The 15,120-nt window shown below is 49.7% G+C and overlaps 1 protein-coding gene across 1 annotated transcript in view; it reads left to right on the forward strand.

Moving 5' to 3' along the window:
- SOGA1 (suppressor of glucose, autophagy associated 1) overlaps window positions 1-15,120 on the forward strand; it is a 60,454-nt gene that overhangs the window by 23,478 nt on the left and 21,856 nt on the right. Inside the window, exons 3-5 of the mRNA XM_045528635.1 lie at window positions 1,155-1,313; window positions 11,661-11,723; window positions 12,539-13,696. Of these exons, the coding sequence (XP_045384591.1) occupies window positions 1,155-1,313; window positions 11,661-11,723; window positions 12,539-13,696 (1,380 nt within the window). The remainder of the gene's footprint in view (window positions 1-1,154; window positions 1,314-11,660; window positions 11,724-12,538; window positions 13,697-15,120) is intronic.

The following is a 15,120-nucleotide window of genomic DNA, read 5'->3' on the forward strand; positions in this document are numbered from 1 at the left end:
AAGTTCTCGCACCCCTGGAGGAGCCTCGGCCCCTCAGCTGTGAACCCCTGGGGTTCCCAGCCCAGGGTGGCCCACACTGGTTTTGAGTGACCTGAGCAAGTCACTTCTGCTCGGAGCTCCAGTTTCCTTGTCAGTAAGATGGGCACAGGATTAGGGTGAAGACGAATGAGCCTGGCACACAGTAGGTATTCACCAAACGGCTGTGCCCAGCCCACGCAGGGACGGAGTCTGCTTGCAGTTTCGCAGCTCAGAAGGGCCATCCTTCCTCGGTCCCATAGGCCCCTCTTCTGGCCCCCCCACACCCAGCCAGCAGGGGACAGGACAGAGCGTGTCCTATAGGAAATGCAGTGCTGTTGCTGTAGAGTCCCAGAACCAGGATGGGAGATTGCAGCTCTGTTAGCTTCTTTCTGTAGGGATGACTTGGATCCCTGCCCAGCCTTTGTCATTTCGGGCATGTTCTACATCCCAGACAATTGGAAATGGATCTCAGGGTCACATTGTGACCTCCAGCCACTCATGTGCAGGCCCTGGGCCAAGACTTCTTATGCAGCAGCTGGTTCAATCCTCCTGTTGGGCCTGTGAGGTTGGCCCTATCATTATTATTATTATTGTACCCATTTTAAAGTTAAGGAGACTGAGGCAGAGCGGGGAAATGACCTGCCCAGGATCACATGCTGGTCGCTGGCAGAGATGGGATTCGGTGGCACCAGGGCCACTCATCTTGCACTGGGTTTCTACTCCAGCTCACTCCCCTCTCTTTAAGATGAGTTTCTGGCCCTGCCACAGGCTCTTATGAGGACTGGGCAAGAGGGTGGCTGGGAAAGAGGCTTTTGGAAGTGTTAAAAGCCCCAGGTGAATGAAAGGCTTTCCTGAGAGCAGGTAGGGCCTTCACCACTTGCTGGGGCTGTGCTGTGGTATAGGCATTGGGAGCACGCGGTCCCCGGGTTTGGGTTTTGGTTCTGCTACTTCCTGGCTGCGTGAGTCTTGGTGAGTTTCTTGGCCTCTTGGTGCCTCGGTTTGCACATCTGCTAAGTGGGGGTGATAAGCTAAGACCCTGCCTGCCTCTGGGGTGCTCTGTGGCTGGACAGTGGGCCTCGCAGTGGGGGCTGCCGTCCTCAGTCTGCCCACATCCTTCTCACCCCCACCCCACCCAGGTCTCCAAGGACATCTCCATGCGCCTGCACAAGGAACTTGAGGTGGTGGAGAAGAAACGAGCACGGCTGGAGGAGGAGAATGAGGAGCTGCGGCAGCGGCTCATCGAGACCGAGCTGGCGAAGCAGGTGCTGCAGACGGAGCTGGAGCGGCCGAGAGAGGTGAGGGCTTTGTCCACCCCGGCAGGGCCGGCCTGGGGCAGGCAGGCACACACAAGCCCCACCTAGCCAGTGTCTCTCCGAACTGCTGCCTGCTTGCGGGAAATGGGCAGGTTATACTTCCCTGGCAGGGTTGTTTATTGATTCCTTTCTCTAGCACACATTTCCTGAGCACCTACTGTATACGTTCCGTGTTGGACACCAAGGATACAGTGGTGAACGAAGCACACCCCGTTCCTGTCCTCAAGGAGCTCACAGGCCGTCAGAGAACCACAGCTGCTAGGAGGTTAACTGAGAAAACATGCAGCAGTGTCCAGCATGGGACCCGGCCCTCTGTACCTCAGTTTGCTTATCTATAAAATGGGGCAATAGTGCCCTGAGTCATTGTGAGCACTAAGTGGGAAAACTCGTGTGGAGACGGTGTAGGGAATGCCAAGTGCTGCCATTTGGTATGAAGCTGGTACTGTAGTGAGCTGGTCTCGGGCCAGTGTCCCTGGGGTACTAGATGCTTCTTGAATGTGACCCCAGGCACCATCCTCTCCTTTGCTCGTGTCAATTCCTCTTCCTGGCGTACCTTCTCCTCCTTCTGCTGTGTGTTCGGTGTGCAGCGTGTTAGGCACCATAGTCGATAGCAATCATACCCATTTTATGGATGAGCAAACAGCCCCTGAAGGAGGCAGGGAGGGATGTCCTCAGGGTCGTGCAGGATCCAGTGGACTCTGCAGAATGCTGATTGGAAACCATCAGTCTAGGTGACCCTTAAAGGCTAGAATCCTCCTGATTCCAGAGGTCTGTGTTCCAGACGGCCCGGGGTGGCTTCTGGCTGCTTATAAGGTGTCCTAGGATCGTGCATTCTTCTAGGGCACACGCCTTGCTGGAGGCTCTGCCTGTCCACTTCCCCAGAGGGCAGGCGTGCCAGTGTTCTAGGGCTGAGATGCCACAGCCCAAGGCCAGAGCTGTCCTTCAGCCATCCTTCCCGCTGGGCATGTTGGTATGATGTGCCAACACCTCGTCAGCGTGGAGAGGAGGCATTTGCTGCTAAGGGCTGCTGCGGAGCCTCGCCCTACTTCAGGGCTGGGTGACAGGTCCCTCTCTTCATGCGGCCTCCTGGCCGCCATGGACTGGCCTGTAACACAGGGCACCACCTTCACACCATCTTGTTGCTGCCACCCTCGGTGGTGAAAAGGGGAGACAATTTCAGAAAGTACCTTAGCAGTCAGACTGTTCCTATTGCACAAATGAGGAAACTGAGGCCCAGAGAGGAAGAATGTGCCTGAGTTCACCCAGCCTTTCCTTAGCAGAGGGGCGGCTAAAGCCCTGAAGCCACTTCCCCCGTTTAAATCTCAGTTTCTCCATCTGTGACATCAGGATAATAATCGCTCCTAGCCTAAGGGGTTGCCTGTAAGGTTGTTTAGGATCATTAATAGATTGTGTAACCCTAGGAGACTATGAAGAAGTTAAAAAGAATAAGGTAGTATGGCAGTTCCTCAAAAAAATCAAACAGAATTACAGTGTGATCCAGCAGTTCCGCTTCTGGGCATACACCCAGCAGAACTAAAAGCAAGGACTGGAAGAGATATTTGTACCGTGTTCACAGCAGCATTATTTATAACAGCCGAAAGGTAGAAGCAACCCAAATGTTCATTGATGGATAAATGGATAAACAAAGTGTGGTGTGTACGTATAATGGAGTATCATTCCGCCTTAGGAAGGAATGAAGCACTGACACATGCTACAACATAGATGAGCCTCGTAAACATGCTAAGGGAGAGAAGCCAGGCACAAAAGGACGAATATTGTACAATTCCACATAAATGAGATACCTAGAATAGTCAGATTCATAGAGACAGACAGTAGAATAAAGGTTGCCAGGGGCTGGAGGAGAATGAGGAATTATTGTTTCATGGAGACAGAGTTTCAATTTGGGGTGATGAAAAATTTCTGAAGATGGATGGTGGTGATGGTTGTATAACGGTGTCAATGTACTTAATGCCACTGAACTGTACACTTAAAAATGGTTAAAATGGTAAATTTTATGTTGTGTATACTTTACCACATTGAAAAAAAAAGAAGGTAGGTATATATGTACTGATACAGAAAGATCTCCAAGGTACATTATTAAGTGGGAAAAGAAAGTTATGGAACTATACATATTGTGTGATCGCACTAATTATTTTGAAAAGCCATACAAACCAGACTGGCTCTGAAGCACGTGTGTATGTGTGTCAATGCATAGCAGAAGTCCAAGGAAGAGCTGCTGGTCTGAGGACCTAGAAATGGTGGGAGTAGGATAGGAAATGACTTTCACTTTTCATTCTATTAACGCTGTAGTTAGGGTTTCTTGTTTTTTTAACAATAAGAATGTATTTGGGCATTATTTGTGAAATTTTAAATGCAGTCGTGCTTGTGAGGAGCACTTTGTGGTGCCTGGCACAGAGCAGATGCTCAAGAAACACTGGTTCACGTCCCCTCTGGGGCTGGTCCCGCCCTCTGTGTGCCCTGTGGTGTCTCAGGATCGTACACAGGAGGCGGGAGTCTGTGTTTATTTGCTGTTTGTTGTCTCCCTCCTCCTTTTCCTTCCTGACATGGTTTCTATGGAGACAAGGGTCCCTTAGCGATTCTTCTGCCAGAGCTGCAGTCCTGTCATCAAGATCTGTCTTTGCCATCCTGACAAGTTGCTGAGGCGATGCTGTCACCCGGCTGGGAACAGGAGCCCCTGGCCTGAGCTGATGTGGTTGCCATGGAGACAGCTCTGTGCTAGAGAGAAGGGAGGTGGCAGGCCCCAGCCGAGAGCGCTGCGGTGGCACTGTTGCCCAGCTGGGCTGCAGCTCAAGAATCGTAACACCAGCCACCCTCTCGTCTGGTACCATTCCCCCTCCTTGTAACTTAGGCAGAAAGCCAACATCAGTGTTGACGTGATTTATTATAATATAGCTGCTGTGTCTGAGCACTTACTCTGTACCAGGCACCACACCAGCATTGTACACATGTTGTCACGCTGTTTAATCCTCCCCACAGCCTCCCACATGCATAGGGTCCTTGTCCCCATTTTATGGGTGCCACTCTTGGCCATTTTTAAATTGCAATTTAATTCATGTACCATACAGCTCACCATTTTAAAGTGTATAATTCTGTGATTTTTAGTATACTTACGGTGTTGTGCAAACCATCACCATTATCTGATTGCAGCACATTTCCATTGCCTCGGAAAGTAACCCCGTACCTGTTAGCCAGTCACTGCCCCTTCCCTCCAGTCCCTGGCAACCACTAATCCACTTTCTGTCTCTACGGATTCCCCTGTTCTGGACATTTCATGCAAGTGGAATCATGTACTATGTGATCTTAGATGCCTGGCTGCTTTTACTTAGCAAAAGGTTTTCAAGGTTTATCCATCCGTGTTGAAGAATGTATCGGGACTTCATTCCTCTTTAGGGCTGGATAATAATCCATGGTACAGATAAACCAGGTTATATTTGTCCCTTCATCAGTTGATGGACATTTGGGTTGTTTCCACCTTTTGGCTATTATGACTAATGCTGCTGTGAACATTCACGTACAAGTTTCTGCGATTGCGTGTTCTCCGTTCTCTTGGGTATGTACCAAGGAGTGGGATTGCTGTATATATAGATGGGACTGGAGAACGACAAAGATGGGATTCAAACCCAGGACTCTGTGTCTCCCAAACCCACGCTGACTCTTGTGGTGATGCCCCTGCCCTCCTTGCCCCACCCAGGGGCTTTCCTGGGATGCTGTTGTGTTTTCAGAACCTTCGGCGAGGCTGCCCACTGCACGAATACTTCCCTTTCTGCACAGCCTTCTCTTACAGAGTTTCCATTGTCAGGCCGCTGTGTTCAAATCCCGGTTCTGCTGTTGCCACTTATTTGCAAATGACTATAACCTTGGGCAAATCGTGTAACTGTTCCACTCCTCAGTTTGTTTATTTATAAAAGGGGATTGGCCGGGCGCGGTGGCTCACGCCTGTAATCCTAGCTCTGGGAGGCCGAGGCGGGTGGATCGCTCGAGGTCAGGAGTTCGAGACCAGCCTGAGCAAGAGTGAGACCCCCGTCTCTACCAAAAATAGAAAGAAATTATCTGGCCAACTAAAAATATATATACAAAAAAAAAATTAGCCGGGCATGGTGGCTCATGCCTGTAGTCCCAGCTACTCGGGAGGCTGAGGCAGTAGGATCGCTTAAGCCCAGGAGTCTGAGGTTGCTGTGAGCTAGGCTGACGCGACGGCACTCACTCTAGCCCGGGCAACAGAGTGAGACTCTGTCTCAAAAAAAAAAAAAAAAAAAAGGGGATTATTTATCCCTGCTTCTCACGGTTGTTTGTGAGAATTAAAGAAGACCAGCAGGTAAAGTGCTTAGCATAGAACCAGGGCTTGTTCAATACTTACTATTATCTGTACCTCACAATTGCTGCGATAGCTACGGAGCTGCAGAAGCGTCAACCTTAGTTAAATACATACGTTGCTGCTGCCTCTTGTTGCTGCTGCCTCTCCACATAGAGCTGCCAGAGTTACCCGTGGAAGGAGCAGCTACGTTGACATCATTGCCTGCAGTTGGCACCGTCTGTCCCTGTGACATTTGATTTGGGGCTAATGTCTAAACCGCTCTTTGTTTCCTCCCCCGAATGGTCTCCCCCTAACTGGGAGCCACACGGTCTCTCTGACTGGCTGTTTCTGCTATTGTGGGGGAAGAATGCCTCCGTCTTTGAGCTGCACCCTCACTGCAGGTTCCTTCTAGAGTCAATTTTGTATACGAAACATCGTCTGTGCTTTCAGCGAAACCTTTCCAAACATCCCCTCCACGTTTGGTGAAAACCTGCCCAGCTGTTTTGGCAGAGGTTCGTTTGTGCCTGGGAAGGTCAGCCTTTGTTTCTTGGCTGCGTGGACACGTGGAAGGTGTCAGAGAGCAGAGGGCCCTCAGAGCTGGGCTCAGGCAGCTCTCTGCTGGGCTGCACGGGGCTCCTGGGGAGGAAGCGTGGGGGAGGACACAGCTCAGGCCTCTGCTAGGAGCCCTTAGACCAGGGATGCTTGGAGTCACCACCCGGCTGCTCAAAGGCGGCCTTGTGGGCCTTGTGAGTTGCGGGTGGGTGGGGAAGGCGTCTGCTGCATGGCTGCATGCCAGGCCACAGCGTGTGCCCTCAGGGCCAGGCACTTCCTTGGGCCTTGCCTTTTGGCTGCATTCCTGCTGGTACCTGGGGCTGCCCTGCCTGTTCCACCCTCCTGGGGCCCAGCGCCAGAACATCTGCCTCTTGGGCAGGGCCTGGCTCCACCCCTAGGGGCTCCACAAAGGGGCTCTGACAGCCCCTGGCTCCCTTGGAGGGCAGCCGCCCCCCAGCCGCCTGGCCAGCTGCTGCCCTGCAGAGGGGAGGAAGGCCTTTGTGCGCTCTGAGCCTGCCTTGTTTTCCCTCCAGAGCCGCAGGGCAGTGTGGGAGCCCCTGTGGCTTAGGCAAGGTGGGGGAAGGGGCAAGTCCAGCCAGAAAAGCCTGGAACCCCTCTACTGTGCCCCCACCCTCATTTCTGGGGAAGTCCAAGCCACCCAGCTCACTCTCACCTTTTCTCTGCTGTTGGAAAGGTGTTCAGTGAAAGTACATTTAAAAAACATTTGCCGGGCACGGTGGCTCACGCCTGTAATCCTAGCCCTCTGGGAAGCCGAGGCGAGAGGATTGCTCGAGGTCAGGAGTTCGAGACCAGCCTGAGCAAGAATGAAACCCCGTCTCTACTAAAAAAATAGAAATAAATTATCTGGACAACTAAAAATATATATAGAAAAAATTAGCCAGGCATGGTGGCACATGCCTGTAGTCCCAGCTACTCGGGAGGCTGAGGCAGGAGGATCGCTTGAGCCCAGGAGTTTGAGGTTGCTGTGAGCTAGGCAGATGCCATGGCACTCTAGCCTGGGCAACAGAGTGAGACTCTATCTCAAAAAAAAAAAAAAAAAACATTTACTGTGACTTTCCCCTTCCCCTCCAGCAGGTAGTAGCACACACTTAGCAGAGGAAGATTGGAAAGTACAAATAAGCCATAAAGAAAAACACCTCACCTGTAATCCAGTATTCAGAAGGAATTTCTATTTAGGTTGGGGGAGGGTTGCCCGTACTTCCAATAAGTTTTTTTATGTGTACATATACACGTATTTAAATGTATATGTGAATATGCATTTTTCATTTAAAAAAGTAATATAAACTCAGTAAAGCAAAAAATCATTACGAAAGCGTACAAACGCACGCCTAGCATATCTCCGGGGAAAGCTACGGCAGACGCTGGTTACATTGGTTGCCTTGGGCAGGAGAAGAGGGTAACTGGGTCCGCTGTGTTCCTTTTTGTACTTTCAGAATTTCGAGCCATGTGAATGTGTCATCTGTTTAAAAATAATGGAGATGATGATAAACCATACATAAAGTAAAAGCAGAAAGACTTCGCTAACTACCTCCCTTGATTCTACTGCTCAGCCTAAGCCATGATCAGCAATTTGCCTTGTATCTTTCCAGACCTTTCTACATGCTCATATAATATATATTTCTATATATTCTTTATTTTTTAAAATAAGATAGAATTATATTGTATACGCTGTTTCCGTAATGTGCAGAATAATACAGTATGAACATGGACTCTTTTTTTAAAAATGCTCGATGTTTTTGGTTTTCTTCTGCCCAAAGTGCTTATTATAAAAATCAAAGATCACAGAATCAAATAAACATGGGAAGGAAAGAAAATCTAAAATAGTACCGTCTATTTCAGTATTTTAAACACAGAGCCAAAGGTCCAGAAGGAGCCCCTGCAGACCAGTCAGCAGTGGGCACCCTGGGTGGCTGTAGAAAGAGGGACTTTGGCTTTATCTGCTTTGTGTACATTTTGTACAGTGACAATATATTTTGTGTGTTGGTTTTTTTGAACAAATATTGTATAATTTAAAAAAAATTTTTTAAGGAAAAAATCTGGAAGACTATATTCCCCTTCCCCACCTCCAGTAAAAGTTGAGGGGAAAACATACAAGGTGTGAATCCCTTGTGTTCTTACCATTATCAGCCTGCTGTGTATTCTTCTGACCTTCCCCCCACTCATGTAGTAACACACATATATGCAAATACACACATCATATTTTTGTACAATGGCAAAAAACATGCTGGAGGGTTGTTTTTTTTTAGTAACAGTTTTATCTTATTTGTTTGTTTATTTATTTATTTTTGAACAGGGTCTTACTCTGTTGCCCAGGCTAGAGTATAGCAGCATCATCATAGTTCACAGCAACCTCAAACTCCCAGGCCCAAGAGATCCTCCTGCCTCAGCCTCCCATGTAGCTGGGACTATAGGCATGCACCACGATGCCTGGCTAATTTTTCTATTTTTTGATAGAGACGGGGTCTTGCTCTTTCTCAGGCTGGTCTTGAACTCTGGCTTCAAGCAGTCCTCCTGCCTCAGCCTCCCACAGTGCTAGGATTACAGGCATGAGCCACTGTGCCTGGCCATAATAACAGTTTTATTGAGATATAATTCACATACCATGAAGTTTGCCTTTTTAAATTGTACAGTAGTTTTTGGTATATTTGCAGAGTTGTGCAACCATCACCACTCTCTAATTCTAGAACATTTTTTATCACCCTCTTCCCCCAAAGAGACTGGTACCTATTAAGAGTCACTCCCCATTCTGCCCTCCCCCTGCTCTTGGCAACCATTAATCTACTTTCTATCTGTGTGGATTTGCTTATTCTGGACATTTCATGCAAGTGGAATCATAGGATATGTGGCCTTTAGCGACTGGCTTCTTTAACTTAGCCTGATGTCCTCAAGGGCCATCCATGTTGCAGCACGTGTTAGGACTTCATTCCTCTCTATGGCTGAGTAATATTGCGATGTGTGGATTATCCGTTCATCAGTGGGTGCATATAGTTGGGTTGTAGGTTTTGTTTTGCAGGTTACTTCTTTCCCTTTACAGGGTGTCTGAGGAACTTTACCATGTCCTTGAATCTCATCATCTGTCAGTCCGTCTGTGATGCCTGGGGCCCCTCGGTGCCTCTGGAGACCCCTGACTTGCCTCTGTGCCGCTGCTCTTCCTTCCTCTGGGGAGTCTGCAGTGCAGTGGTCACCTAGTCCATGGCCCAGTTTTATAGATGAGAAAGTGGAATTTCAGGGAGAGGAAGGGGTTTACGCAGGATCATAAACTCAGTGTTGGGGGGGGTCCCCAGAGTTGAACTCCAGCAGAGGCCCCAGCCCCTCCCACTCAGCTTGTGGTAGGTGGGCCCAGATCTGGAAGGCTGAGCATCTGACCCCGGAGCCCCCACCTCAGCACTCCACTCGGGTCTCCCTCTGAGGCTGGGACTTGTCTGTTGTCTCCTGGCTCTTGAGGAAGGACTTGTTTTGTGGCCCTCCCCACCATTCCTCCTCTTGCCTTCTAGCTTTTGAATGTTCCCAGGTCAGCTTTGCTCAAAGACTGGCTCCCTTGGCACCCTCATCTGAAATATCAGCCTCTGCCTTCCTGCCTCGTTTGCATTTCAAAAAGTCTCTTTGGGATTTGATTGGGCCTTAAGATATTCTGTATTTAAGAGCCCATCTGGAGTTCCTCTCCCTGGCACAGTGGAGCCAACCTGTACTTTTGAATCACTTGGGAAGCTATTTAGAAATTCTGATGCCTGAGACCTACCCCAGACCATCAGTATTTTTTTTTTTTTTAAGTTCCCCCAGGTAATTCCAATGTGCACCCAGGGTGGGAACCATGGTGCTAGCTCCACTCTGGCCCTCATCAAAGAAGGCAGATTTTCTCCTACCAAGTCTTTGGAATTTGATCAAGAGCCATGTCAAGAACTGGTCCCAGGTCAGCTATGGATTTGCTGTGGGACCTTGAACAAGTCCCTGCCCCTCTCTCTCTGTTTCAGTTAAACGGGGCTTGGATTAGATCAGTGGCTCTCACCTTCAGGGATGGGGTGTGAGAGGTGGGGGTTGAGAGTAGGCATGTATCCAAATCACTTGGGGCCATTTTCAAAAATATACCAGCCCAACTTAAAGTCAAAAACAACCTAAGCTTGGTTTTGTACACCACCACCATGAATCACTCTTCTCTTGGGAGGAAGTGTTCAAATGGAATCATGCATCTAATTGAAGGACTTTTTTAGACAGTGGGAAACTTCAGTAATGATTATTTTAACATTTCCCCAAATTCCCCAACATAGAGATTGTGTCATTTTGCATTCTTGCCAGCAATTTATGAACATTCTAGTTTCTCCATAGCTTCACCAGTAGAATACGTTGTCATATAATTTGTATTTTTGCCAATCTGATAGGTAGGAAATGGTATCTCAACATAGTTATAATTTGCATTTCTCTATCATGAGTGGGCTGATGTGATTAAGATCCATTTGTCTTTCCTGTGAATTATTTTTTATATCTCTGACCTATTTTCCTATAGGTTTCTTGGCCTTTTTATTCTATTTGTGAAGCTCTTTACATATTTAGGATATCAACCCTTTATTGGTGTTACAAAATACAAACATTTTTTCCTAGTTTGTCATTTATATTTTTGCTTGTCTTAGGGTGTTTTTTTGTCCATGGAGAATTTGCTTGAGTAATCAAATAGATCAGTTTTTCCCCCCTATTGCTTCTGAATTTTTGAATCACGATTTGCCATCAGTCTCTCATGATAATTTCTAAGCCTCCTGCGTAATTATGATTTGTTATACTCATATTCATTTTCTTTATTAGTGTTCATTCTGAATTAAAGTTCCCAGTAGGTGTCAGTTGCAGGAGGCCAGGATTCCCTCTGAGATGGAGATTTGCATGCAGAGGTTTATGGAAGAGTCCCCTTGAGAATGACACCATCCATCCAGGAAGGACACCTGACCTTGGACCCTCAGCCAGTGGCCACTGCTGTGAGGGGCACTCCGCTTTGAGGTCTTAGCTGGGGAATGAGTGTCGCGGTTCTGATGAGGGAATCTGGGCCAAGCACCCCAGCCTGGGTACCTGGGCTTGTTCACGGCCACGTTCTCTGCAGCTAACTGCCTGGCACAGGATAGGTGCTCAGGAAATCTTTGATGAATGAATGAAAGACAAACAAGGACAGAAACCCAGATTTCCAGGTCTTGGCGCAGACCAGCAGGATCACAATGTGGGGGTGAGAGAGAGGGGAGGAACCTGCACACTCCGGTGCTGTGGCATGTCCCCCATTTGCAGCCCACTGGGTGGTCTCAAGGGCCCCTCCAGCTCCCTGTTGGTGCTGGTCAAGGCCTGGTCTGGGGCGGGGCTGGAGCCCTCCCTGTGACTGTAGGCACCATGACTACTCTTTGCATGTGCATCATCACCCTTGTGAGCTTTCAGTTCTGACTTTTGTTTTTTTTTTAATCTCCCTTTAGCATTCCTTGAAGAAAAGAGGAACCCGCTCCCTGGGGAAGACAGATAAGAAGCCTTCCATGCAGGTACTTCCCGGCAGCCCCCACGGGCAGGTTTTAATCTGAAGGCTCAAGCCTGACTCCAGATGGCCTGAGGAGTCCCCAGGGGTGCCCACCCTTCCCCAGCTTCCATTTTCTTAGCTTTGCTGCCCACTGCACTTCCCCAAACCACACCTTGAGCCCATGGTTCTTAGACGCTCAGACTCCCCCGGGAGCAGCAAGCTGACTTACAAACAGCACAACAGTCAAATCCAAGGGTCAAGTAGAGTCAGAGACTCGGATTTGACTCTTGACTCTTCCACTTGACTGCCATGTGATAGGGGCAAGTCACTTCACTTTCTGGCCTCCGTTTCCTCATCTGTCCCTATCTTGTGGGTTCATTGTTAGAATCAGAGAAAGTACTGTATATAGCACAGGCCAGGCATAGAATACTGTCAGCTCCTAGGGGTGCTGGGCTTTCAGGGTATCAGGCCCTTTTCATTAAATTGTCTCAGTTAATCCTCTCCATGGGTCTGGGAGGGAGGGACTGTTACTGTCCCATTTTGCAGATGAGGAAACTGTAGTATAATGGTAGTAGTAGCTGCAGTCACCCATCAGAATGTCACCTGCTCCCAGACTCCCAGGCTGTGGGTGGTGCTCCATCCTTGCTGCATTATCAAGGTTATTGCAATCTCTGCTTCCCCTCTGGACCCCCAGCTCCTTGAGGGTTGGGCTGTGGCTGATTTATTTCTGTAATCCCAGCACATAGTGTCCGCCAAAATGCCATGGCTGGCCCTAAGCCTCCCAGCACTAACCTTCCTGGGCTGTTTGTGTCTGTCTGTCTCTGTGCGGCCGGGCCCCAGGAGGACAGTGCAGATCTGAAGTGCCAGCTGCACTTTGCCAAGGAGGAGTCGGCCCTCATGTGCAAGAAGCTCACCAAGCTCGCCAAGGAGAACGACAGCATGAAGGAGGAGCTGCTCAAGTACCGCTCGCTCTACGGGGACCTGGACAGCGCCCTGTCGGCGGAGGAGCTGGCAGATGCCCCGCACTCGCGGGAGGCCGAGCTGAAGGTGCACTTGAAGCTGGTGGAGGAGGAAGCCAACCTGCTGAGCCGCCGCATCGTGGAGCTGGAGGTGGAGAACCGAGGCCTGCGGGCCGAGATGGACGACATGAAAGACCACGGTGGCGGCTGCGGGGGCCCCGAGGCCCGCCTGGCCTTCTCCGCGCTGGGGGGCGGCGAGTGCGGGGAGAGCTTGGCGGAGCTGCGGCGACACCTGCAGTTCGTGGAGGAGGAGGCGGAGCTGCTGCGGCGCTCCTCGGCCGAGCTGGAGGACCAGAACAAGCTGCTCCTGAACGAGCTGGCCAAGTTCCGCTCCGAGCACGAGCTGGACGTGGCACTGTCGGAGGACAGCTGCTCCGTGCTCAGCGAGCCCTCGCAGGAGGAGCTGGCTGCTGCCAAACTGCAGATCGGCGAGCTCAGCGGCAAGGTCAAGAAGCTGCAGTACGAGAACCGCGTGCTGCTCTCCAACCTCCAGCGCTGCGACCTCGCCTCCTGCCAGAGCACGCGGCCGATGCTGGAGACGGACGCCGAGGCCGGGGACTCCGCCCAGTGTGTGCCCGCTCCCCTGGGCGAGGCCCACGAGCCCCTTGTGGCCCGGCTCAGCAGAGCCAGGGAGGCCGAGGCGCTGCCTGGACTGAGGGAGCAGGCCGCCCTGGTCAGTAAGGCCATCGACGTCCTGGTGGCGGATGCCAACGGCTTCTCTGCTGGCCTCCGGCTGTGTCTGGACAATGAGTGTGCGGACAACAGCGAGGGCCCCAGGGACACCAAGCTCATCCATGCCATCCTGGTGCGGCTGAGCGTCCTGCAGCAGGAGCTCAACGCCTTCGTGCGGAAGGCAGATGGCGCCCTCGGGAGTTCTGCCAAGGAGCAGCCCGAGCCCTTCTCCACCCTGCCCGCCTTGGGCTCCCAGGGGCCCTCCAAGGAGATTCTTCTGGCCAAAGACCTGGGCTCAGACTTCCAGGTAAGATGTCCCGATCACAGGCCCTATTCCTTTTTTTTTTTTTAATGTTATGTACATAAACATTTTACCAAACCATAACACACAGACCGGCAAGGACACAAACGCAAGTGTACAGCTTCACGAATTTTCCCCATGAACACCCTCCTGTAACGACCACCCAGAACGAGAACTAGAACATGAGCAGCACCCAGAAGCCCCCCATGCCCCCTTCTAGTTACCATCCCTGCTCCCAAGGGTAGCCCCTCTCTTGCTTTAGGCTTGTCTGTCCGTGAACTTTACCTACATTGAACCATACAGTACGCACCCGTGCCTGGCCACTAAGCCTTGTGTGTGCTGTCACATGGAGCAGTGGTTGCTTTATTCTCGTTACTGGATACAATCCCATTGAGTGACTGTTACCACACAGTGCTTATTTTATAGATATTGAGGTTGATTCTGAGGCCCCAGGTGTTTGCCAGGTTGCCCTTTCTGGTTTTCTTACCTCTTTTGAATTTTGTATTTGAAAACAAGTTTTTTTTGTTTTTTTTTTCTTTTTAAGAAATCTTTGGTCAGGTTCTATGTAAAGGCAGTGAACTTGGCTTTCTAAAGGTAATGAACTTCCAGCCTTGACGCCTGTAAACTACTACTTAGGAAAAGGAAAATAGCAAAGGTACTTGTCCCCCCGCCCCCCCAAAAAATGTATTATTGCAGAAATAATGCACAAACATTCAAAGAGTTTCAGAAGTTTCTGAGGTAAAAAGTAAAAACGTCCCCCCTTCCCACTTCCTACTGGTACCACTGTTCACAGTCTGGAGCGGGGCTGTCCTGTGTGGTAGCCACTGCCACATGTGGCTACTTAAATTTAAATTAATAATAATTATATGCTATTGAAAATTCAGTTCCTCAGTCCCAATAGCTGTATTTCTAGGACTCAGTTGTCCTGTGTGCTAGTGGCATAGATCCAGAATATTTCATCCTTATAGTGTACTCTTCTCAATCTTTCTGTGCATATACTATCATGTTTGTTTTTCCACCCAAATTGTTTAATATACACACAGCTTATTTTTCTCATGTAACGTATCAATTTGTTCGTTTGTTTGGGATGCTTTGTTTGTTGTTCATACACCTTTTGTGCTTGGTGCTAGAGGTGTCAGGGTAGGCAAAACCAGACAGGATTCCTGCTTTCATGGCCTTTATCAGGTCGTAGGGAAGAATTAACGAAAATAGCATGCCAAGGAGTGTGCACGTACAAACTGGGAGGAGGGATCTAAAGGAAAAGTACATGGTTTTATGAATAAGGAACTTGACGTAGTCCCCAAGGTCAGGAAGGCCTCTGATCTGAGCTCAGGTCAGAGGGGTGGATTGGTGGGTGAAGAGTGTTCTTGGCAGAAGAAACATTCTGTGCAAAGGCACAGCTCAGACTGGAGGTAGGAGCATGGTGTGTC

The sequence above is a fragment of the Lemur catta genome, chromosome 17 (genome assembly GCF_020740605.2).
Source record: "Lemur catta isolate mLemCat1 chromosome 17, mLemCat1.pri, whole genome shotgun sequence".
Classification (NCBI taxonomy): Eukaryota; Metazoa; Chordata; class Mammalia; order Primates; family Lemuridae; genus Lemur; species Lemur catta.